The following is a 26,880-nucleotide window of genomic DNA, read 5'->3' as shown; positions in this document are numbered from 1 at the left end:
ATACTTACAATGAAAATTTACTCCGGAAACACATTAAAATATGCTTTATTTGTGATGTGGTAGTTTAGGTAGTAGGGGAGAGGAGCTTCATAGCCGACATGGTGTTAGATAGAAGTGGGACAAAAAGAGAGGGATTTTATTTCTGTTACCAAATCATTTGGGGATAAATTTAAAGTTTTAAAAGAAAGTCCTAAAATGATTGGCATCAAAATAGGTAGTGTAGTAACCCCCAAGTGCCCTATCACCTTAGGAATGCTCACCAAATAAGTGTATATTAGTTATATGTCTGGCTGGCTGGCTATCTTGTTGAACTATCTTGTTTTTAGGGGGAAATGGCGTTGTTTCTAACACACAGAAAGAGTCTCTGCTGAATTAAAATCTTTCTCTGCAGCAATATCTATTGAGAGGTGCTGACTGTTTTGCTACAGCATGCAACTCAAAAGTGGCTGGAAATATGCAGCTTTGGGAGTCTACAGATCATTGCAGGAGCTAAAGGTCTAGTCATTTTTTTTTCTAACAAAGGTAATCTGCAGCAGCTGGTAACCAAGGAAGTCTCTGCACAGGTTTGTGCCAAGAATATGCCCTTGTGAAGGGTTATTGTGAGTATAGGATTAAGGTCCTTTTGTTTTGTAATAGGGTAAATTTGTTGCGAACCGGCAAGATGGGAAATGAGATACAAAGATGTGATAATGCATTATGCTTTTGGTAAACTTCTGAAGCTTAGCTTTGTTCCTGAGATGATTACAGGTGTTTCAGTTTCAATCAGGAAATGTTTAAAACACATCAGAATCCAGCATTTGTAAAGTATTTCATAATCTTTGTTATAAAGTTTTATTTTCCCTTCTATACTTCAGCCAACCAGATATCTTTCAGTGAAATTTCTGGTCAAGAATAAAGCACTGTTCTAAGAAAATTTTTAAAGAATTGCCAGACAACTTGATTATCTGAATTAAAGGAAAGTAGGAAGTATTAATATTTTACCCTCATTACAAAAAACTTTTAGAACTTATATTTTAAGTTATTGCTTTATGAGATTTTTAGGTCCCAGCTATAATTATAACCTCTATATACTTAAAGATAAAATATTTAGAAAACAAATAAAACTTAATCTAAAACCATAGGCCAGTCTAGGATTCCACCATAGATCCAAGAAGTGGTTGATGTGATTTAGGATATATGGTCCTTTATGATCTTTATCATAGAAAGAAGATGAGAAGTCAGATGGGAGAGTGATTATAAGCTATCCAAAAGTTAAAATGCCTGCACCATAGACTTAAAATATGTTGTCATTGTTGCAGCTGGAAGTAAAACTACCCATCAGCCATTACTTGGTCTTTGCTCTACCTGACTGATTAAAATTCTGTCTGTATAGTTGTCAGGTTAACCGAGCAGGTTTTAAAAATTTATGTTAAGTTTTCAAATTCCAGTTGCTGATGTTTCCTTTGCATATCTAGGGATTTAGAAGTATATGTATAAGTGGGTTTTGTCATGTTGCATATCTGTTTAGATCTGTGGACTCCACTAGTTCCAAACTGTAACTCCGTAAGACTGCTGATTTGACATTTAGCAGTGACCATATGTGGACTGCACTATAAATAATGTGCTTCTTGGAGCTGAATGGTGTAGCATTACTATATGGCTTTTCTCTCTAGTCTTCATTGTGTCATCTGTAGTGAGCTATAGATTTTTTTGTTTTGGGAATTTTTACAACTTGTTGTTTGCATGGGTTCACCTAGTAGCACTTGGTTTTTGCTTAGAGCCTTTAATACACAATCAGCAAAGCTTACAATCCACTCAAGAGACTTGCCATTTTTGTCACTGTTGAAAATGAGCTAAATGGTATAAATTGAATGTGGCTGTCAACTAAAAGAAAATTCAGTGTGGAATTAGTATTCATCTAGTCACTGACATAATTGTAGTATAGTTTTCTCTTGAGACATGATATTTTATTTCCTATTGAAAATGTGGAATCAGCCCCACACGGTGAAGTAAAATTTAATCTGTATTTTGGCAGGCTCCCATTATACAGATTGGTGGTGCTGTTGCCAAAATGATCATTGTAACTCTGGTGGTGTACAGCTTCATGGAGCAAAGTTCCTGGGAAAGTTTTCTGCTTGGTATTTAATTCATAAAAATGTCGAGGAATGGATGAAACAATAATGAGTTGGTTTTTTGTTTTTGTTTTTTGGCTGGTATTGTGTTTTCAGCATATTGGTAGTTGTTTATAATATACATTTCTTGCTATAAATGATGTTCCCATTTAAAAATTATATTCTTTCTCACACATATAATACAGAGGAACAAAGGGTTAAAATATGGCACTTTAATTTACATTTAAGTTTAGAAATATAAAAAAATGTAAAGGCCAATTTAGATAATCTAGGTGAAAAAAGTTTGAGTTTTTAGGTCAGCTTCATAGTTTAACCAAAATTAAGAAAAACTTCATGCCTAGCCAAAGAAAATGCTGCACTGCCACCATTTTTGGAGTCTCAAGCACAGAGACTAACAAATAGGTTGTGGGAGGAATTCTCTGGCGGTCCAGTGATGAGGACTCTGCACTTTCACTGCCGAGGGCCCGGGTTCAATCCCTGGTCGGGGAACTAAGATCCCACAGGCCATGCCACACGGCCTGAAACAAAAAAACAAATAGGTTGTGGGAGCTCTGTGAATCATGTGGAAAACCAGCTTTTTGCCTACTTCCCTTGGGCAAAGTTCAGTTGCTTTATTAATAGTGTATTTCCCTGCATTTCTTCCATGTGCATTTAAATTATAAACAGCCTGTCACTGTACATGCCCCTTTGTTAGTCACAAACCAGGCTGTGTTAAAAAAGAAAAAATAAAATCTATTATTTATTTTTGCTTCTATGAGATTATAACTAAATCGCAAATTATATATTTTATTTAAAAATAAAAAACTGAAAGTTTTTTAGTCACTATTACAGTGACCAAAATAGTAAATTGTTACTATTTCAGAAGTTAAATAGTACTCATTGCCCATGTTAGGTCTAGATTACCTGTTAGGACTACAAATTATTTACTGCAGTTTACTGTTATAACATTCATGGGAAGAATTGGCAACCTAACCAGAGAGAGTAGATTAATGATTTTCACAGGCTGGCCATTGAATCCCTTGCTCTTTCACAGTGAAAGTTCAATGAACATTTTGATCACTTCAGATTAGACAAGTCTGCTTTGTTCTACTTTGTTATAAGGTATTTTGGTGTGCCTTTCTTGTTACCCATCATCCTTAAGCCTGTTGGAGTTTTGACTAGTGTTTATAAAACTTTTTTCTTTTTTTGGTAAGAAAAAGGACCATAATGAATACTAGTCATTTCTCCAGAGTCACAGAACTGCCTTTTTTCCTCCAAAAGCAGATAGGCTGAAATGGTAGGAAAGGTTTAGATTTTCTGTATTAGTCATTCACTTAATCTAGGAGGTTGGTGAGGGGAAGACTTTCTGGGAGATACGCCTATTATTTTTGTTGCATTTGTTATAACTGCAAGGACACAGAGTGGCATGTTAATAATTTTAATATAACCCCTGACAGTTCATCCCCTGTGCATACTTGGGGAAGTAGATTTAATTAAAGAACAGTTTTCACCTAAAGTTTTAGAAGAGAAATGCCACTGCCATTTTGTATCAATAGTTTTTTTGAGAAGGTGACAGCCATCTTGAGTGGTTTTGTAAAAGTGGTGCTAATGTGTATAACCCTAAATTTTTCTTTTTCCTCCTTCTCCCTTTAACATTTGCTTCTCCTTTCACTGTTGCCAGTCACAACACGCTGCTCTTGAATCTCTCAGCTGGTCTTGACTCGTGAATTTACTTATGCTTTCACTCTTCTTTAATAAATACATTAATTGCAAGCAGTGAATTGAAAACAAGACAAAAAAAAAAAGACCGTTAGTGATTGGACAGTTTCTTACTTTGTGTTACATTTAACTGTTCTTTTGACAGCCCAGTTTTTAAAGCCAGGTTCGTATGGAAATGCTTTCACTCCACTTGCACTGCTTTTGGAAATAGCATACTGCTTCATCTGTCTGTTTATTTTAGTGCATTCATAATATAACACAGCATAATGTCTCATCTCCACTTAGCCAAAAGAGTGAGTTTTCTTAAATTAAAAAAAGGGACAACAATTTTTGTCAGCATGGTTTAATACCGTAAATCTGTGCCAAGTATAGTTACAAAATTAGTCTGTTAAAAAATTAAACAATACTTCCGTCAGCTACATAATCTTAGAGTCATTCTGCTATCCTTGTCCTTCCCATAGTTAATTCAGTTGTAGGAGTTATGATGATGTAAAACAATGATTTTATGTACAGGTAAGTTTATTTCCACAGTAGTATTATAAAGCCCTCTTTATCTTCCTTTTCTGCTAACATTACTTGTATTAAGACTTACAAAAATTTTTTTAACGATAAAGTTATTTATAAATACTTAGGCATTCTATACTGGGATTACACATAGCCGTCGCATTTTCTCATTCTCTCAGTTGCTAGCAAAAAATAATCTCTAGTGACCTTTTGTGCACAGTAATGATTTTGTATATATAGGTTTAAAACAATTGCATGTTTTGTTTTAGAAACAGACTTCTCATTATCATTTGCCACATTTTTGTTTTTTTTTTAAAGTATCCCGATCTTTGTTCCTCTGATCAATGAAATTCAGCCCAGTTTTCCAGTTGGGATCCTGTCATAAACTCATAGAAGGAAGTTGACCTTTTTTAAAATTTTTAAACAGAGCATTGGGGAGGCTTAATTTTCCTTTTGTAACTTACTATCAGAGAATATAATAGTGAAATAATTTTTTTCTTTCCTTTGTAACTCCGAAGAGCATTTTACTGTTGAATATGGAGCTGGAAGATAAAAGCAATTTAATATGAGATTTGATTCTAATTCAGAGACTAATTGGTTTAGTTGACTTAATAATTTGATTTCAGGAAATATGAGATTATTTTCAAATGGTGATACCCAATTAATATTATAAATTACATTTTAATGCATACAGAACACTTTGTTTAAAATTTTTAAATGTTTTCTTTTGGATGAGTAACATCATTTTATCTCATACAGTGTTAATGGTTATTTTAGCTTTGTCTCTGTACTTCGCAGTATTTGTAAAAAGCAAAGAATTGGACAAAGGTCTGCAGAGTTTTCTAAGATCTTGAACCCTTACACAAAAGCTGACATTTAATTGTTGTTTCTGGTGTCTTTTCATGTGGTTTACATTGAAAGATCTTTTCCACTGTGCTCCTAGGAAGATGAGACATTATGTATATTGGTTTTTTTCCCCTACATGCACTAATGGTTCTTTACTGTTAACTTACTGCTAGGCCTGTTTCATTCTAACATTTTAGTATTTTTGTTAGATTACATGTTGAAATGCATCACTCAGTCTGTGCTTGAGCTCATTTTATTTTTCTGTTTAATCAATTTAATTTCTTATTTTACTAACCTCACTTTTTTCAGTTTAATATTGGCTGCATGCTAGTTAAATATTTATATTTATATATATATTAAAAAACCAATCAAGTCTAGCCTGGATTTTGCTCTGATTGTGTTTTCATTTCTAGTGGTGGGGCAGTCTTACACTTACAACTTACTTTGTATCATGAAAGCCTGACACATAAGCAGAATAACTAAACACAATGTAGATTTTCTTTAAAAAACTTATAAAGTGGTGCTGTCTAGGTGGTGGATATGATTGTATAAGTACCTTGATTTTTTGCTTTTTAATGTTAGTTTTAAACTTCATAAGTGTATTCTTCCCCTTTTCCCCTTCCCTTTTTTCTCCTTTTAAAAGTGTTATGTACAAAAGTTGCCCAGCACACCATCAGAAAGGACCCTTACCCTGTATGTTCTTCCCATATAAAATACTAGCCAGTATTTCTTTTTACATTAATGCCCCCTTTATTGGGCACATTTACCCTATTATTAGCACCTTTTTGCATGCATATATGTAGAATTATCTCTTGTTCATCACCTGTTTAAATATCACTAGGAAGGGAAGAATATATTATTGGAATATTTTTGGTTTGTCTCTCTGTTCTGTCTGTCAGGATAATATTGGACATCGCTTACTCCAGAAACATGGGTGGAAGCTGGGCCAGGGATTGGGAAAATCTCTTCAGGGTAAGTTTGTTAAATATACCAAAAAAAAAAAAGAAAGAAAAAGAAAATGTTTCTGATGGCAGATCTTATGCCTGAGTATATTTGTTGTCTTTCTTTAAAAAGTGTTTGGGTTTTCCCACTTGCCTTTTACTCCCCAGAATAGTCTATTTTTCCTGTGACTATATTTTAAATCACTATTAAGCTAATAATTTGCAAGAGTAAGCTGCTGTGTCACAGATACTTTCAGATCAGACATACTGTGTGTGGCTCAACCTGTTTTAAGTTTCTTTTGGTGGAGGTGATGGGTGGGTGGAGGTGATGGGTGGGTGAAATAAATGAAGTACATAGTATTGGAGTGTGCTTTCTTTGTATTATTTAGTGATGTTGTATTGTGGCTTCAGTATTATAAAGAAAACCATTCAACAGCAGAGTTTAATTTTTGCCCTCCCAAATTCTCCCTGAAGCTGGTGATTGCCCTGGTTCTTTTTCTGTAATCAGAATCCATGTAGTAGTAGAGAGAAAAATTAACCTATATGAAACATAAGATGGAAGCAGAGGCTTCTTAGGGTTCTCTGAGAGGCCATTTCTCAAGTTCAGATCAGTCTCTGGGAAAGGTATGGCTTAAAGTTTCCATTGCATTTATTTTTTCTTTTAACTATACTAACCATTTGGATAACAAAATACTAACATTTCTGCTTCTGAGTTCTTGCTAGTTGGAAACCAACCAACCAACTCCATTCACTTTTTAGCTCCCTCATATTCAAGGGCTACTGTTTGTTCTTTGCAGATGTGAACACTACCTCAGAAATGATGGAAATCATTGCACTTCTACTTCTGGTCATGGAGGGTCTTGTTGTATAAAGGGATCTTTGGGGAGAGGGGCGCTACTGTTGACTAATTCTTTGAATTTGGGAAATGAATTTCCACAATTTGAACGGGAAGTCTGATCAGTTCAAATGTGTATATTGGGCTTCCCTGGTGGCGCAGTGGTTGAGAGTCCGCCTGCCAATGCAGGGGACGCGGGTTCGTGCCCCGGTCCGGGAAGATCCCACATGCCGCGGAGCGGCTGGGCCCGTGAGCCATGGCCGCTGGGCCTGCGCGTCTGGAGCCTGTGCTCCGCGGCGGGAGAGGCCACAGCATTGAGAGGCCCGCGTAACGCAAAAAAAAAAAAAAAAAAAATGTGTATATTAAGGGGCACAAGAGGACAGGGCATGAAGCAGGATGTTTCAGTCTTTAAAACCTTTGCTTTTTATATTTTACATCCACAAATTCTATTCAGTGGTAACACAAAGGAAATGCTCAAAAATATATTTCAAATTAATATTTATTACTAAGCATTCATCTATTCTTTTGGGCAGATAGAAAGATTTGATCACCATTAAACTTGTTTTCCAGTGGCGTAAGAACTTATTGCACACGATATAAAGAATACAGTTGAGAGCAATTAGTATGGCATAGACCATAGATTTTGTAAGAGTCCAGAAGAGAGAAAGGTAATCAGGACTAAAGTAGAAATGACTACTTGATAGGATTAGTCCCAGTGGTTTGCATAGTTAGGTGTTGGGTTGAATTGAATGGAGGCGATAGTTCAGAATAAGGTCTGAAGATTGGATTTGATCTTTCCCTACTATTTGAAACCTCTCTTCCTATTCAGAGATTCCCAGGAGCATTGCTGATTGTTACTCTCTTTGTTCAGGGACACAAGGGAGTAGAACTGGGGGGCATTTCATAGGGGCTAGCAAATCTGTTTGAATCCTAGAATTTTTCATTGTAAGCATCAGAGACTTTAAAGTACAACTAGAACCTGCAGAGGGAAAGAGAGTGAGGGACATACAGACGGTGAGTTTAAGAAAGGTGAGGTAAATGGATACTCACCTATTTTTGGGTGATGGAAAATTATTATTATTGCTTCATTTTAAGAACACTTCTGAATTTGGTTCTCTTTAAACTTTGAGCTCCTTGAAAAGAGAAATTAGGTTTTATCCATATTTCACCTTCATCTCTATGGTGATAGGAATATAATAAGCACTCAGTAACTCATAAATCCATTATTTATTTAAAATAACAGGGAAATTTGAAGCCCATCTTTTTTTTTCTTTTTAATTGTGGCAAAACCCACATAACATAAAATTGCCATCTTAACCATTTTTAAGTGTACAGTTCAGTAGTGTTTACTAAATTCACATTGTTGTGCAAAAGCCCATCTACCTTGAACAGCTAGTACAGTCTTTACCCTTCAAAAAGAATGGAACCTTATTTATTGCCAGTATTAAGGGGTGACTTTAATTGTCTTGTAAATGGCTCTTTTATTTTTTAGTGTCACATTCAACGTTGTGCAGGTATTGTGCTGGTTTCTCTTACATAGCTCTTTCTGTAATACCCACATGATTTGATCTAGAATACAGCCACCTTTATGGTATATTGAGGTAATTCATGATGATTTTTTTCATTGTACCAAACCTTTTCTATAAATAACCACTGAAGAAAGCCCTGTTGCTCCACTGAAAATCATGCCTCCTTACTGTTGTATAGACCAGTCACTGCAAATAATTTCTAGGCTCATGGCTTTGTAAGTTCTTTGCATTTACTCATTTATTGTCAACCTTTAGTTCCTTTTATTTGATTTTAAGGCTCTAACATTTTTAACATGCAACCATCCACTAAATTTAAACCTGATCTTTTTAGGATTTTTTTGTTAACGTTTAAAAATTATTTCAACCCATGCAAGATTTTCACAAAGGGTGCCAGTCCCTGGGGCTACAGTGTATATAACTTGTCACTGGATAGGTTGGAGAATAGGGCATGCTAACTCTGAAGCAAAATTATCTGTGGTACGATAGAAAATTAAACTTTGTAAAGTGGGTTTAATTTTGTACTTGAATTTCCCTTATTATTCACCTTTTGTTCTCCCCTAGTATTTATTAAAATATTTCAAAAGTTAAGAAAAAATAGGAACTTGTGTGTGTGTCAGGTAAGTGATTATTAGTGTTAAAAAAATAAAAGACCTGTAGAAAAGATATGTTGACAAGATGTCTGAAGGAAACAACATAAAGAAAGGCCTGGGCTTCCCTGGTGATGCAGTGGTTGAGAGTCCACCTGCCGATGCAGGGGACACAGGTTCGTGCCCCGGTCTGGGAAGATCCCACATGCCGCGGAGCGGCTGGGCCCGTGAGCCATGGCCGCTGAGCCTGTGCTCCGCAACAGGAGAGGCCACAAGAGTGAGAGGCCCGCGTACCGCAAAAAAAAAAAAAAAAAAAGGCCTGTTGATGAGAAATGTTATGGACAGTTTTTTATTATAGAGGCAGAGGATGTGTTTAATTTGGAATAAAGCAACAGCAAATGATAGTTGTATTTTGTGGCTGTTGAGCTGGATTTGGTTCTTGAAATTGTTTTGTAACCTTCCGGCAGCTTTGAAATGGAATGGAATGTAGCTCAGAATCTTTATTTTGCCATGAAATAGGTAAGTAGGTGTAGCCCAGAAGTGGTGCCTGAACTTCCTTTGTTATATTGTCTAAGCCGTTTGCTGATTTGGCTGATTTTTTGGTCACAAAGAAAAGTTCAGCACCTGAGAAAAATGAATGAGGTGTGGTATTATTTCATATTTCACGCTGTCTAGAGGGTTCAGTCAGTAACAGACAACCAACATTTACTGAGCTAATAATGTATTCTAGTTATACCAGTTGTAAATAGCATAAGCCATGGGCAAAGTAGATAAGACATCGTTCTTGCTCTTCAGGCTTATTTTCCAGTCCCCCAAGTCTTGCTTTTTAAACTTACTGTATACCTTTGAAGGTTTTTTAAAGCCAGGGGCCATGTTTTATATTTTTTAGTATGTGATCAATTGAATATTTAATTGACAAATTGCTTCAAGTTCCTTGAGAGTAGGGATTCTCTTTTATTTTTGTTTAAAAGTACTTGGTGTAGGGTATGAGGCAGTGTGAGCAGCATTTGGAAACGTAAGATTTCGGTTAGAGTTTGGCTTTGCCACTTACTTTAAGGGACAAGTTGCCATAACTGAATTATTTTTCTCAGCAATAAATGGGGATTAAAATCTCTGCCTCTGTTCTCACAGAGTGATTATGAGGATAAAGTAAATTAACGTTAAGTGAAGTCACTTTATACAAACTGTAAAACACTATATAAATGCTACTTGTTATTAACACCTCTGATGTATAGTGTATATTTAGATATTTTAACTGAATTTGAGATAATCCGTCTTTAGGTCTTCATCAAAAACCTAAATATAATAAAAATCAGAAATAGAGAAGCCTCTGTCTTGCTACTCTCTATTTCCCAGAATTTGTAACAGTAGTAGTTTAATATGATAAGCTAGATATCTGACTCCCAGATCTGTGCTTTTAATGCTGTATATGTTGTAGGGTCCTGAGCCCCTAATATTGGTGTTTGTTTCAGTAATTCTGAGCTCTTAGTTAGAACATCTAAAAGAGCCTCAGTCACTGAGCAATGGTGTTGTGACAACTGTATAGCAACCCAGAAAAAAGAAATTGGATCCCCACTGTCATACCTTACCCCAAGGGCTTCCCTGGTGGCGCAGTGGTTGAGAGTCCGCCTGCCACCTGCTGCCTGCCGATGTAGGGGACACGGGTTTGTGCCCCGGTCCGGGAAGATCCCACATGCCGCGGAGCGGCTGGGCCCCGTGAGCCACGGCCGCTGAGCCTGAGTGTCTGGAGCCTGTGCTCCGCAACGGGAGAGGCCACAACAGTGAGAGGCCCGCATACGGCAAAAAAAAAAAAAAAAAAAAAAAAAAGAACAAATACCTTACCCCAAAATATATTCCAGATGAATAAAATATTTAAATGTAAAAGATGAAATCATGAAGATGAACAATGGGGTAATTATTATTTTTAAAATAATCTTAGGGCTTCCCTGGTGGCGCAGTGGTTGAGAGTCCACCTGCCGATGCAGGGGACATGGGTTCGTGCCCCGGTGCGGGAAGATCCCACATGCCGCAGAGCGGCTAGGCCCGTGAACCATGGCCACTGAGCCTGCGTATTCGGAGCCTGTGCTCTGCAACGGGAGAGGCCACAACAGTGAGAGGCCCGCATACCGCAAAAAAAAAAAAAAAAATCTTAGAATGAGGAAAACTTTTCTAACTTTAACTCCAAACCCAGAAGACATTTAAAAAAAGGATAAATTTGACTGTATTTCATCATAAATAAGGTAAAAAACCAGAACAACAAGAAAAAAACAAACTGGGGGAAGTATCTGTAATATTTCATTACAGACAAAGGACAGATTTCCTTATATATTTATCATCAGTTTGTAAAAGACTTATAACCTAAATAGAAAGGGAGAAACGATATGAGCACTGTTTACAGAAAAGTAATGCAAATGACCTTTAGGTGTTTGAAAATATTCTCAATCCTTTTCATATTAGAGATAATGCATATTAAACTATGAGATACCGTTTTTCACTTGTTGGCTTGGATAAGGCTTAAAAAAAAGAGTAGCCTGGTCAGATTTTGGAGAAAAGGTTCTTACATTATAGCCAGTGAAACTATAAACTGATAAAACCACTGTGGAAAACAATTTGAATTACTTAAAGATTAAAATACATGTATCCTTAGATCCAATTAAAGATTAAAATACATGTATCCTTAGATCCAGTAATTCTGTTTCTATCTATCTTTAACTTATTCATGAAATGCACAAAATAATGTATGATTGAAGTTATTCATTATATCACTGTGATAGATTAGAAATAGTCTACCATATTTCCTTGATTCTAAGACCGTTTTTCATATTTTAATAAAGATAAAATCAGATACACCTTATTAATTTTTTTTTTTTGCTGTACGCGGGCCTCTCACTGTTGTGGCCTCTCCCGTTGCAGAGCACAGGCTCTGGACGCGCAGGCTCAGCGGCCATGGCTCACGGGCCTAGCCGCTCCGCGGCATGTGGGATCTTCCCAGACCGGGGTACGAACCCGTGTACCCTGCATCAGCAGGTGGACTCTCAACCACTGTGCCACCAGGGAAGCCCCAGATACACCTTATTAATGGCATTATAGTTACAATTGGCAGCTTTTTAAATTTCTTTCTTAGTGGCACATAAAACTGTTTTACAGTTAATGGCATTTAAATTTTGAAAATTATTTTTGGCTGCATTGGGTCTTCACTGCTGCGCGCAGGCTTTCTCTAGTTGTGGCGAGTGGGTGCTGTTCTTTGTTGCGGTGCGCGGGCTTCTCACCGCGGTGACTTCTCTTGTTGCGGAGCATGGGCTCTAGGCACATGGGCTTCAGTAGTTGTGGTGCGTGGGCTCAGTAGTTGTGGCTCGTGGGCTCTAGAGCACAGGTTCAGTAGTTGTGGCACACGGGCCCAGTTGCTTAGCGGCATGTGGGATCTTCCCAGACCAGGGCTCGAACCCATGTCCCCTGCACTGGTAGGTGGATTCTTAACCACTGTGCCACCAGGGGAGCCCTAATGGCATTTTAGATTTGAAGAAATAGGATACTAAAATGGGTAAAGGGAAACCATGCAGCTTTAAAAGGATTGAGTTAGTTTCGTATGTACTCAATATGTATAGAACAATTTCCAAGACACATTAAGTAAAGAAGCAAGGTGCAGAATAGTGTGTATTATAGTAAACTACCACTTGTGTTAAATGATATATATCATATACATGTATACGTGGGCAGATAGATATATACCTACTGCTTAAAAATCACTATTTTGTTCCTGAAAATCAGACCTTTTGTATGAAAACCCTACTTGGGAACCTATTTACCATTATTTTAAATGGCTTACACATCAACCCAACCCCTAACCAATTTCTAAAACATAGCTGGCTGTTTATGAATTTTTTAAAAAATTAAGGTATAAAATACTTAAACATTTCTTCCTGATTACCAGATAATTACTATGGTTGTTAACAGTTGCTTTCTATGTAGTAACATGTCCATACCTTTTGTTGATACTTAAGCAGCTTTCCCGAAGTCCTACAAGTTGTATGTGGATTTACTCCAGATTTCTCACTTGTCTTTTCCTTAAAATGTTGAATTAGATTTTTGAGATTGAAAGATAAAAATTTTACAGTATGAAACCATTGGCTGGAAAATGTGTCAAGAAAGACGAACTGAAGCATTTCACTGTGAGATATTAAAAGGGTACATTCTGTGGGGTATGCCTATATATTTATTTTTTACTTGCTTGACTAGGCAGAAAAAAATCTTTGTTAAGGCAGACTGTGAAGGGAAAGTGGGTTGCTTTTTACTGTATTTTAAAATTTGATATGATATACTTGTATTACTATTAAAAATATAGAAAATAATTATTTTGAAAAACACTTAGAATAGGCAGAATCAAAGCAGAGTAGAGTTGGTTTCTTTGGTTTTATGTACGTGTCCCTCCTCCCACTCTAGTTTCAGTTAGCGAACAAATGGTTAATGTAGTTGGGTAAACCCTGCATTAGTTAAGCCCCAACAATGCTTCTACTACATTTTTTGACTGAAGAAAAACTAGATTTGAATTCAATACAATAGAAATATGTGGTTACAATTTAGACTTTATTGTTAAATTAGAATGTTGATCTTTAAAACCTAACTTCCTAAGAAAAGTCATTCTTTGGCTGAGGAGAAAACAGCTTTCCTTTAATATTTTGATGACATAGATAAATTTTCTGGATAGGATCTTTGTAAAAGCTGAGTTGTCCTTCTACCTTAGTTTCCCTTTGAAATTTGTTTTTCTTTGGGAAAAGGAAATAGCACCTAACTCAGTAGTATTATGTGCCAAATCTAGAATCTAAATGTTCTGCATGTCCTACTTAATGAAATACATATTACTATGCTCATTTTATAACTGAAGTTTTGGAAAGGTCATACAACTACTGAGTCTCTGCCATTCGAATATAAGCCTAACTTTGAAATCACTGTTTCTGTTGGGTTTGCCAAAAGGTTCGTTCATTTCTTTCCGTAAGATGGCTCTAGTAGTGCTTAGTTGTCTTTAACCTCATTTGAAACAGTTTTGTTAGATTGTATTGTGACAGCTGTCATATCAGCGTGCGTTTAAAAAAAACTTATCAAAATTGGTGAATGTTTGTGTAGCCATTTTAATATTGAAGATGGGAAAAAAAGCAACATTTTTGGCATATTATGCTTTATTATTTCAAGAAAAGTAGAAATGCAACTGAAACACAAAAAAAGATCTGTGCAGTGTATGGAGAAGGTGCTGTGACTGATCAAATGTGTCAGAAGTGGTTTGTGAAGTTTCGTGCTGGAGATTTCTCGCTGGACGATGCTCCATGGTTGGGTAGACCAGTTGAAGTTGATATCAATCAAATCGAGACATTAATTGAGAACAATCAACATTATACCATGCTGGAGATAGCCAACATACTCAAAATATCCACATCAAGCATTGAAAATCATTTGCAGCACCTTGGTTATGTTAATAGCTTTGATGTTTGGGTTCCACATAAGTTAAGCAAAAAAAACGTTATTGACCATATTTCCACATACGATTCTCCACTGAAACGTAACGAAAATGTACCGTTTTTAAAACAAACTGTGACAGGCGATGAAAAGTGGCTGTACAATAATGTGGGATGGAAGAGATTGTGGGGCAAGGGAAATGAACCACCACGAACCACACCAAAGGCCGGTCTTCATCCAGAGAAGGTGATGTTGTGTATATGGTGGGATTGGAAGGGAGTCCTCTATTATGAGCTCTTTCTGCAAAACCACACAATTAATTCCAGCAACTACTGCTCCCAGTTAAACCAACTGAAAGCAGCACTCAACGAAAAGTGTCCAGCATTGGTCAACAGAAAACTCATAATCTTCCATCAGGATAACACAAGACCACGTGTTTCTTTCATGACCAGGCAAAAACTGTTACAGCTTGGCTGGGAAGTTCTGATTCATCTGCCTTATTCACCAGACATTGCACCTTCGGATTTCCATTTATTTTGGTCTTTACAAAATTCTCTTAATGGAAAAAATTTGATTTCCCTGGAAAACTGTAAAAGACACCTGGAACAGTTCTTTGCTCAAAAAGATAAAACGTTTTGGGAAGGGTTTCCCTGGTGGTGCAGTGGTTGCGAATCCACCTGCCTGTGCGGGGGACATGGGTTCGGGCCCTGGTCTGGGGAGATCCCATGTGCTGTGGAGCGGCTTGGGCCTGTGCGCCGCAGCTACTGAGCCTGCGCTCTGGAGCCCGTGAGCCACAGCTACTGAGCCGCGTGCCACAACTGCTGAAGCCTGCAAGCCTAGAGCCCGTGCACCGCAACAAGGAGTGGCCCCCCGCTCGCCACAGCTAGAGAGAGCCTGTGTGCAGCAGTGGAGACCCAATGCAGCCAAAGATAAATAAAAAATTAATTAATTAAAAAAAAAGTTTTGGGAAGATGGAATTAAGAAGTTGCCTGGGAAATGGCAGAAGGTAGCAGAACAGAAGGGTGAATACGTTGTTCAATATAGTTCTTGGTGAAAATGAAAAATTTGTCGTTTATTTTTACTTTAAAAGCCAAGGAACTTTTTGGCCAACCTAATACATTTATATCTTTTCCCTTCTCAGAAAAAGCTGATAGCTGAAAATAAGAGTAGGTTTGAGGGGGACAGCAGACATGTAGTTCCCCCAAATCAAAAGAGTATGGATTGTCAGAAAGGCTTAGTTATACTTGTTGCTGGTCTAGCTGAAGGAACCTGTAGCTATAATGGCCTCTGTTCCCTGCTAATTAAATGAGCTATGCAGTCTTTATACATTGCCAAAGGTAAGCATAATTTTAATAATTCATGTATCAAATTTAGTAAGATACAGATTCTATACAACCTCTGACTATCTTAATGGAATTTAGTTAATATAAACAAAAGAGATGAACCCAGTTAGTAAACAAAATTCGTCAGAATTGTCAGTCTGTAGTAAGAAGTCTAGGTTTTAGGGCTAGACTAGAAAGGAAAAGGGATTGGGGGAATGGAGAAGGGGAAATGGTGAATTCAGATGCCATATAGACTACTTGTTTCTCAGCATAGGGATCGTCACATTTAAAGACAGACATTAACGGGCTTCCCTGGTGGCGCAGTGGTTGAGAGTCCGCCTGCCGATGCAGTGGACAGGGGTTCGTGCCCCGGTCCGGGAAGATCCCATATGCCGCGGAGCGGCTGGGCCCGTGAGCCATGGCCGCTGAGCCTGCGTGTCCGGAGCCTGCGCGTCCGGAGCCTGTGCTCTGCAATGGGAGAGGCCACAACAGTGAGAGGCCCACATACTGCAAAAAAAAAAAAAAAAGACAGACATTAACTATATGTTAAGACGTTATTTAATCAGAAGACATTAAATATATGTTAAGTTCACAGCAAAATAACCAGAAAGGAAGTAGCAAATTTTACTAATGAAGATTTAGAACAGATAAGTATAAAAGGCTATTTTATTGTTCTAGTACTTTTTTTCTAAGAAAAGGGTGAACTAGTTATAGAAGCAGTTTGCACATTATCAAGGTAGATTACTTTAAAAGAGGCAATCGCTGGTGAAGAATTAAATGGAATTAGTTGCACTTTTATTAAATACTATGTTCAAGAGACCATAATAAAGAATATACATGACATTATAAGATACCGCCCTTACTCTCATAGAGTTTGCCATTTATTTTAGGAGATAAGTGGAAGAAAGCTGAAGAATAAATTCTGTAAGGGTGAATGACTAGGGAAGACTTCGCAATGAAGTCTTGAGGAGGGAGGAATAGGTATTACGGAAGAAAGGAGATAACTGATGTGTACAAAGTGATTACAGTTGGCAAAGAGTAGGCCTAGCTGGCTGGAGCAGAGAATGCCCGTAGGGCAGTGCATTTCATACTTTTTAAAAGCAGAAGAACCTCTCAAATTACATATTTTTTAAATGTCGAACCTTAATGTATAAAAGAGAGGGTGGAAAAAATCCACAATTGTTTGTTTGAAGCAGGGTTCTAGGTCTCCAGGAGCAGTCTGAAAACCATAACTAGAAGGCAGTAATGGGAAATTGGTTCAAATAGGCACAAATCTAATATTACTGACTATTTATGTCCTAGGCACTTAACAGATATCTCATTTAATTCTTAAAGCAAGTCTATGAGATAATTATTGTTAATCCCATTTTGCAGAGGAAGAAACTGAGGCTTAGAGACAAATTGCTCAAGAATAAGCTACCAGTAAATGACAGTATCAAAATACAAACCTTGGTCTTTCTGACTCCAAAACCCATGCTCCTAACTACCACACTGAATGTGGAGGGCTTTAATGCTGCTCCAATTTGGAACTTTATTTTGTAAGCCAAAGGCAGTTTTTGATTAGAAGAGAGGTATAGAGTTTTATAGCAAGAAGAAATATTAAAGCTAATTTAATCTGAAATTCATTTTACAGATGAAGAAATTTAGGTTTAGGGTTCCAAAGTGCTGAAACCCAGTCCCCAATTCTCTGATTTGTGATCTGTTGTTCTTTCCATTATAGCAATGAGGACATTGGTGGTAGAAGTTAAATACTGGTGTAGCCAAAGTATGTCTGAAGATGAAGATGTAAAACTATTTAGAAAGCTGTCTAGGTATGAGTTGATAAGGGCATAGAATAGAGTGATAGCAATGGAACTGGAAAGGAAAGTATAGTTATGAAGGATGATAAATCAACTACGAAGCATAAAGTACAGTCAATTCATGCATGTGTCTTACTAGCAAGCCTTTGTTCACTGGGTTTAGTATTAATCTTTATAATAGCTAGCATTTATTAAGTGTTTACAGAGTGCTTGCACATGTATAATCTAATTTAAATCCTCTCTGCGGTAGGTATTCCTGCTTTACAGACGAGGAAAGGGACATTCTAAGGAATACTTTGCCCAGGATCTTACAGCATAAGTGGTAGAATCATGTTGCCAAAACCTATGCTTTTAATCAGTATGCTATCTATAATGTACTTCAGTGCTGTGCGGTGGGTTACTTCTGTCTCCTGGAGAAATGTGATGGTGGTGAGAAATAAAGTACTGCAGAATTAAAATATACAATAGTTATTCTGGCTGCAAAAATTGGAGATAGCTTTGAATGTGATATTTTTTCTTAGGGCACTTGAAGTGGTCTTATATGTTTATAATAAATATAAATTTGTATAAATTCGCTAGAAACTTGAGACTAGGTTGAGTGGTAAGAACTTTGGCCACATTTTTAAGGATAGTTGGTAATTGATCTCCAGGGGAAAAGAAAATACTATAATTTCTGTCTCATACTATAATTTCCTCGTTTATTTTTTCTTACACTTTATATTTCTCTCCTGTGGCATTTTATATATTCTACCTTGTATAATTTGTGTTTATGTGTCTCTTAACTCTCATTAGACTATAAACTCCTAAATGATAATAATTGCTAGGCATTTATGTGTTCTCTGTTGCTTTTCATGTTTTTTATTCTGCACACAGTTATTGAATCCTTAGAATGTGCAGATCTGTAGTAAGTCTTAAAGAGTTGAAGAATGAGTAAGATAGAGCCTCTGCCCTCCAGAGGCTCATGTCTAATATAGACACAAATGTAACAAATAAATGTAATGCAATGCAGTATAATATCATAATCGTGAAGTTAAAGGTACAGTGGGGGCTTAATAGAGAATTGAACAACCTAACTTAGAATTTCAACTGATTTCTTGAATGATTTAACAAGTGAAAAATCTCATATTGTGCGAATAAGGAAGCAAACAACTATATCAATATTTGCCCAACTATACTTGTTAGTTGATACATGGAATCTCCACATTCTTCCATAAGAAACACTGGTATTTAAAAGTAGGATCAAATGTAAACATGATAAGAACACAAAGTTAAAAGTATGTTTTGTGAGAAATATATTTTAATAAAGAAAAAAGCTAAAAATTGTTTATTAAAAATGGCTACCAAAGTTTGAAGTAATGGGATTGTACATTTAGAAAAGGGAACAAAATAATATTATCTTTCATTTATAAATGTGGTTTATTAGTTTTAAATTCAGTCTTTTCTATCTCTCTGAGTCTTTCCAAACCTGTGAAGTAGATAGCTACCAATTGAGAGTTACAGAGAAAATCTAGCGGGAGCTCAGAAAGAACAAAGGACAGTCTCAGGAGTAGGAATTGCAAACTGTGGTGCCTGTTGGGGCCAGGTGGTAACATACACAATTGAAGCCCACTGAGTGTGAGACAGTAGGAAGTAGTATGAGTTGTGCCATGTCTAGAGAGGAATAACTGCCACTCAGCTAGCTCATGCTCATTGTTACCATGTAAGAATATAGTCTCAGGTATTGCCAGACGTGAATTTTTTAAAAAAGAAACCAGAAATCCAGATATTTTGGTGACATTTACTAGTTGATAAACGTTGGCTCAAAGTTTAAAATAATCTGAGATAAACAAAACATGTTCAAGGCCCATGTTTGATCCACAGGTTACCACTTTATGACCTCATTTGAAATTTGACCTGGGTTTAAATTCAAGCTCTGCAACTAGTAAGTGGTGTGACCTTGTTATAACCTCAATATACCCAAATTTTTAAAAGATTTGGGAGTTGTTTGGGGAAATTAAACATGATGGTATATAAGTTTTATACCTGTATCCTATCTCATTTTCCTCTCTAATACATGGAGCGGAGATAATGCCACTTAATAGATTGAGAAACATAAGTGTTTATCCATGGTCAAACTGCTGAGGATAGTAGCTATGTTTGTAAGTCTTCTGACCTCTACACCAGTACTTTTTCCATTAGACTTATGATTCTCAAGCGTTAGTGTGTAGCAGAATCACCTTGGGTGCTTGTTAAAAATGTAGATTCCTAGGACTTCCCTGGTGGCGCAGTGGTTAAGAATCCGCCTGCCAGTGCAGGGGACATGGGTTCGATCCCTGGTCCCAGAAGATCCCACATGCTGTGGAGCAGCGAAGCCCATGTGCCGTAACTACTGAACCTGCGCTCTAGAGCCCGCAAGCCACAACTACTGAGCCTGCGTGCCCTAGAGTCTGCATTCCACAGCTACTGAGCCCATGTGCTGCAGCTACTGAGCCCATGTGCTGCAGCTCCTGAGCCCATGTGCTGCAACTACTGAAGCCTGTGAGCCTAGAGCCCATGCTCCGCAACAAGAGAAGCCATCGCAAGTGAGAAGCCTGCGCACTGCAATGAGGAATAGCACCCGCTTGCTGCAACTAGAGAAAGCCTGCGTGCAGCAACAAAGACCCAACGCAGCACCCCCCCCCCCAAAAAAAATATATGTATATATATATTTTTGTAAATGTGGATTCCCAACCAGCACAACTCAGCAGGTCTGGGGTGGGGTTCAGGAAGTAACATTTTAAACAAGCTCCCTAAATAATTTGCTTTGGACCATACGAATAAAATAAGCTTCTAAGAATGTTACCTTGACTGTAGTAAGTAGGGTAGACAGTTGGTTCTTTTGCTCATACAAAATATATTAATTTTTAGTCTGAATTAGTATAATGCTATTTATTTTTCTTATAGTCTTATCTTAGCCTGATTTGCACTGTTTCCTACATTATTACTTATGGACTTCTTGCCCTAGGTTAATTTGCATGATCAAAATGAAATTGGTTTGTGTGGAAACTGGTTTCTTACTTTGGCAAGAAAGTGGAGTGTCCAAGAAACTTAATATTAGAAATACAGAGTATAGAGTGACAGTGATTTCATTGTAATTAGAGTAGTCCAATAAGGTGGAAATAGTTGAAAATATAAACTTTCACTAGTTAAACCAATATTTGATAAGTAGGAACTAAGAGGAGACAAAAATGCCCTCAAAGTTGTATGGAATCATAGACTTCAGAACTGGAAAAGAAAATTTCTCTGGATGACCTAGGATCTCTGAGCTTTTTAGCAGAGACTTCAGAGGAAATAAGGAGGATTTTTGAGTAATTTCAATCTGCTTGACTTTCTGAATTTACTCCTACATTCCACGTGGACTTCATCTGTTACAAATTTGACATACTATGGATTAATAAGTTGCTGTTCAGTACACTTACATAGGTGCTATTGTCTTCCTTCAGATGACAGTAATAGTAAAATAGTAAGCATTTTAATTTATTCTGTTTTGCTTAGGCTTAATTAATTTTCTTAGACAATTTGTACCATATGTTTAATTTGGAGAAGGTCTTGCTAAAGTATGCTTCATTCTTTTGGCTTGGATTTAACATTTGTATAACCTTGCTTTTCAAACTCAGTAGTCACTCTTTTGTTAATGGAATGATAACATGGGAAGGATTTGAGGGTAATACTTTGGTAATAATTTTCTCCATCTGTAAATAGGGTTGTTTCATTATCACCAAATTGTAGGTAGAACATTAAAATTTATCACAGTTTCTTAGAGTGTCTTTAATTTTAAGGTACTTATTGCCAGTTTTGGAAATGAAAGAACAAACTGATTTTTAAATTTTCTGAGGCCTTAAGAAGATGACAGTGTTAAGAGTTCAACAGCATCCTGTATAGTGATTTATAGTGAAACGTTAGGGTTTACAAAGCATCTTCTGTTTGTTGTTTCTTTTGATCTACATGCCAGTCCTGAAAGTGAGGATAATATCTCCATTTTGCAGGAGAGGCTGCTGAGACTCATGTGCTGATTGTCAAAAGTCACACAAGTGTTTAGAAATTCTCTTATTGGAGAACTGAGTTTTTGTAGCCAGCGTTTTTAGGGGCTACCTAGGAAAATATAGAAAGAAAATAATTAAAGATGAGTTGAGGAGGGGGTTGATGTGTAGAGTAAAGGAAGAACAATCTAAATGAAGCTGGAAGGTCTTTTGGGGTTATAGAGTGATCCTGGAATATTAAGAAATTCTCAGTGTAGTTAATGGAAGTACTTAACCAATAGTAAGAGGATACAGCTCTAAGAACGCATTGGATTGTTGGATTATTACAATACCATAGGACTGGCTACTATCTGCATAACTCCCCCAAATATTTTCTACTCTTCAAACTTAAGAATTGAAGTGAACCTTAGAGACCATTAAGTCTGTCTAACTCCTTAAGCATTTGGTGCCTGCTTCTTCTTGTCTGCTAATGAGTGATGATAGGTAAAAGAAATTGAACAAGGTTGTAATGAATAGTAATGCAAAACTCAACTATTTCTTTATATTAGCGTATATATTTTTTGAGATATGGAGACCTGTATAATATAGCATATATCTTCTGTTTGATAAAATAATTCCTTGATTACAAGACAGTTAAATCATCAGTATCTTGTGGCATGAAGCAGAAAGCACTGCGATGACTAAATATTTATTTATACCTGAACAAGGTGAGACTCACTATGAACATGTTCATTCTCTTGAGTCAACAAATGCTTTTTAATTTGTTATATCAAATTATGTCCCAGATACTGTATCAGTTATTCAGGATATAAACATAAGTAAAACTCAGGGCACAAAAGTGTTCCCCATTTTTTAAAAACTAAGGACCTAAAATTGTTTTGTCTTCTCCCCCTATGCCTCATATTTTAGATTATTTTACCCTGAAATTTATTTACTAAATTGGTTTTCTCCTTTAAAAAATAAATTTATTTTTATCTTACCAAATGGTTAGCGTGAAGCAGGCAGTGTTCAGTGAGTTGATGTGATTTAAGCTAAATTTTGAGTGAAAGTATGATTTTCTTTAGGTGCCTTTTTTTTTTTTTTAATTTATGGTACCTCAGGCATTCCCTTTATTACCTCTCCTGAGGGCTTGAGTATCTCATGTCACCCCTGAATGAGATATCTTTTCCAGGCTTAACATTCTGATTCTAACACTTTATTTTAATTTATAATTTATTTTGCCCCTTTTCTGTCCCTGTTTATTAATATATTAGATTATATGATTAAAATTGAACTATTTTATCCTAGAAAGCAGCTCTGATACTTTGGGAAGATGGAAGGATCTTTTGGTCACACTTAAACTTCTGTGCTTTTAGAAAAACACCTGTGTTTGAAAATCAAAATAACCTGGTTGTTGTATAGATCATTAAACAGGCTGTGACAAGAATATAGTTATTTTTTGTAGTGCTAGGAAATTTGGATTCTCTTTTGAGTAGGAAGCCTTTTAAAAAAAAAAAACAACCTTAGAAACTCTATAGGGAATAATTAATATGCTTGATGTTTCCTAAGGAAAAAATATCTAAATGATGCTGAAAGTAATCATTGTTCTTATGCTACTGAAGACTGTTATTTTCAGGAGAAATATGCAAAAGTGAAGCTTTGATTTGGAAATAAATGTACCACTTTTTACCCAGGAAGTATTTCTGAAAGTAGTATCTAATCTAATGTTTTAGTAAATGAAATTATATTTAAACACACTAACATAGCTTACTATAGAGTCTTATTTTGAATAGTTTTGCAAATCAGAGAATAGTCACCCTCCTAATTTTGTATTATTCTTGATTTTCACATATGTATTTGAGTTGCTTAAAGTATGAAATAGATTTAAAGATGTCAGGTGAGGTTCTTGGCTTTTATTAGTTGAGTGGCCTTTTGGAAGTAGATTTTGTGACTTTCTGATGGCTTTTTTTTTTTTTATTTTTATTGAAGTATATAGTTGCTTTACAATGTTGTGTTATTTTTGATGGCATTTATATTTACTTCTGCTTTATTGGGGTCAGTCTTTAAAAACAGTTTTAGACATCTTTAAAAGACATTAGACATTTAAAAACTTTTTGAACCATATGTGCATTGGCTCCACAAGTGTTCATCCCGCCACCCACCCCCCCATGCCAGAAGTTTATATTGGTAAGATTATTTTGCCTAATTACAGGTAATTCATGGGGTGTGGGACTTTATTTCAATCACTGCCATATGCCCAAAGCCTCCCAAGAGTACTTGGTATATAGTAGCAACTCAGTAAGTGTTGTTGAGTAAATCTCAGTAAAGGAAAAGGCAGCTGAGGTAAATTGGGTGTTCTTACCTCTGTTGATATCCAACTAGTGTTTTAATCACTTCAGAAGCTTCTTCATTTCTAATTTATTTCTGTGGAGAAGTCACGTGTCTTCTGTTTCTGAAGTGTGCTGATTACCAGATTATGGTTGTCCTTTAATATTTTCTTCCCAGTTGTTCTATTCCTGGAGTTAGTTTGTTTAAAAATAGTGTTTGTGGGCCTTCCCTGGTGGTCCAGTAGTTAAGACTTCACCTTCCACTGCACAGGGTGCGGGTTCTATCCCTGGTGGGGGAGCTAAGATCCCACATGCCTCACGGCCAAAAAACATAAAACAGAAGCAATATTGTAACAAATTCAATAAAGACTTTAAAAATGGTCCACATCAAAAAAAAAAATCTTAAAAAAAATTTAAAAATAGGGCTTCCCTGGTGGCAGTGGTTGAGAGTCTGCCTGCCAATGCAGGGGACACGGGTTTGAGCCCTGGTCTGGGAAGATCCCACATGCCACAGAGCAGCAGGACCCATGAGCCACAACTACTGAGCCTGCGCATCTGGAGCCTGTGCCCCGCAACAGGAGAGGCCGCGACGGTGAAAGGCCCGCGCACTGCGATGAAGAGTGGCCCCTGCTTGCTGCAACTAGAGAAAGCCCTCACACAGAAACGAAGACCCAACACAGCCAAAAATAAATAAATAAAATAAAAAAATAGTGTTTGTAGAAAAAAAAATTATTTCTTCACAGTCCAGTTCTTTGGGCCAGTTTTGTAGATTGGTATATCCGTAAGTGTTTCAAAATCAAAACTGATTAATGTGAGGGATTATTCTCAGAAACTGTGTGGCTATAAGCAATCAGTGGATTTTGGTATTTAGCTTTATTCTCTCTTCAGTTATGATAAGTCATAATACCATCACATTTTAGCAAGAGATGAATATGTGAACATTTTAGCATGTTTGTCATTGTAGAAGTAAGCCTACCTTCTAAAATATAGAATGTACAATACTGTTTGGTTAATGAAACATCATTTAAAGTTTTTCCCATCTCTTTAAAAAATTTTTTTAAATTAATTAATTAATTGATTTTGGGGGGCTGTGTTGGGTCTTCATTGCTGTGCGCAGGCTTTCCCTAGTTGTTGAGAGCGGGGGCTACTCTTTGTTGCAGTGCACGGGCTTCTCATTGCAGTGGCTTCTCTTATTGCAGAGCACAGGCTCTAGGCACATGGGCTTCAGTAGTTTAGTTGTGGCTCGCAGGCTCTAGAGCGCGCAGGCTCAGTAGCTGTGGTGCACAGGCTTGGTTGCTCTGTGGCATGTGGGATCTTCCCGGACCAGGGCTCGAACCCGTCTCCCCTGCGTTGGCAGGTGTATTAACCACTATGCCACCAGGGAAGCCCTTAAAAAAGTTTTTTAATTGAGGTACGAATGACATACAATATTATTTTAGTTTCAGGTGTACAACATAATGATTCGATATTTGTATATAGATTTACAGTTTTGATTTAGAAAATACGAATATCAATTTTTTTCCCCGATCACATGAATACATTGGTATTGAAACATTCTAGATGTGGTATGTTTTCTTTCCTATTTCCCCTCTTGTCCAGTTGGCTAGATCACAGTCATAGTATCTATATATAGATCTTTGGCTGAAGAGGACAGTTTCTTTTAAGGAAAGTAAGTGTTATGGTTGAAGTTGCCTCCTTTGAAATGAAGTAAACAACAAAATGTTCTTATTTTAATGGATTTTAAGAAATATTTGTCCCTGTTAAGAGAAACCAAGAAATAGGGAACCTGGATTTCATTCAATGTGTTTTAAAAAGAAGTTGAGTTTTCTAGAGAATATTATAATAGCAAACATTCTGTTGCTACCTACCCTTTGAAAAGTCATAACTATAGGTTGTTATTCAGATGTTCCACAGTGATGTGCTCTATGATAGGATTTATCATTGATCACAAATGAATAAATTAAGGGGATTTTCTTCTTTTTTTTAAATGCTGCAACCTCTTCCTGTATGTATTGTTCAGTGTCTTTTCCCAGTGAGATTTTTCCTTGGTCAGGAGCCTCTAATGAAAGAAATTACTATTTGGCCCAGGCAGTAATGTTGCCTTCAGATTGTTTTTAAAGCCAGACTGTTTGTTTTCTGTGAGTTACCTCTGAGTGGACTAATTGTAAATGCGACAGCCCTTTTGATGCCACTTTCTCTGGAGTTACTGGTGTTCTTCAAAGCTTGGCTTTGTTGTGTGCAGAAAGAGAGATGTTGGCGAACTTGGGAAAACGTCATTAAAAGGAAACAAAAGTTCTAAGCTCCTTCAAGAGTTTTATTCGTTCATAACAGAACTCAAATGCACATAAGTTTTCCAAGCACTGAAGATCTAAGGTTATTTTCCAGACCTTTTACTTATTATATATTTTCAATAAGGTCTTGATGAACCCCTCCACCCCCCAAATCCTCTTAGCGTTCTTTTAGTGTAGCAGATGACTTGATGATCACTGTCCAGTTGATCTGTCTTTGCTGTTATTTCTTTAAGGAAAAAGTCCCACCTTGGGCCCTGAGTACTGATTTACCGGAATGAGTAGTTAAATAAGAGATCGGAAGGTAGAGCTAGTTTTTTCACTTTCTCTCACCTTCTCCCCTCCCCCTGCATTATTTTAGAGGAGGTTGTTCATGTTCTCAAGTAGCCGTACAAAAATCTCACACCCTGACCCAACCAGTATGAAAACAACCGTTGTAGCACAAAGTGTCCTTCCCATGTCCCCAGCTGAAATTGGGGGAGGGACAAAGCCCAATTGTTACTTACCCCATCCTGTCTGCCTGCTAGAAGGCCTGTTTCCTACCCTAATGGTTTCTGCCTAACAAATGGTGTTTCTTTTTTACAGCATTATGATCCTGGACTTGTTGTGGTGATGGTAAACTTAGCAGTGGTAATTTTTTATTTTCAGACTGAATTACTCCTTTTGTC

General features: G+C 36.9%; 1 protein-coding gene and 1 long non-coding RNA gene across 5 annotated transcripts in view; both read left to right on the top strand.

Moving 5' to 3' along the window:
• Positions 1–26,880, top strand: part of GPATCH8 (G-patch domain containing 8) — a 99,421-nt gene that overhangs the window by 27,122 nt on the left and 45,419 nt on the right. For 2 of the 4 annotated variants that reach the window (XM_032615861.1, XM_032615860.1), the window contains exon 3: positions 6,059–6,131. The exons of 1 other annotated variant lie outside the window; for it this stretch is intronic. In XM_032615861.1, coding sequence (XP_032471752.1) covers positions 6,059–6,131 — 73 coding nt within the window. Of the gene's footprint in view, positions 1–6,058; positions 6,132–26,797; positions 26,843–26,880 lie in introns of those variants that run through there. One more of the 4 variants, XM_032615862.1, reaches the window with a different exon arrangement.
• On the top strand, positions 14,434–15,583 carry LOC116745277. The gene is made up of 2 exons (XR_004347361.1): positions 14,434–15,131; positions 15,461–15,583. It is a non-coding gene; the product is annotated as an uncharacterized LOC116745277 (long non-coding RNA).

The sequence above is a fragment of the Phocoena sinus genome, chromosome 20, assembly GCF_008692025.1.
Source record: "Phocoena sinus isolate mPhoSin1 chromosome 20, mPhoSin1.pri, whole genome shotgun sequence".
Classification (NCBI taxonomy): Eukaryota; Metazoa; Chordata; class Mammalia; order Artiodactyla; family Phocoenidae; genus Phocoena; species Phocoena sinus.
The sequence above is the reverse complement of the archived record's forward strand: the minus strand, read 5'-3'. Positions and strand labels throughout refer to the sequence as shown.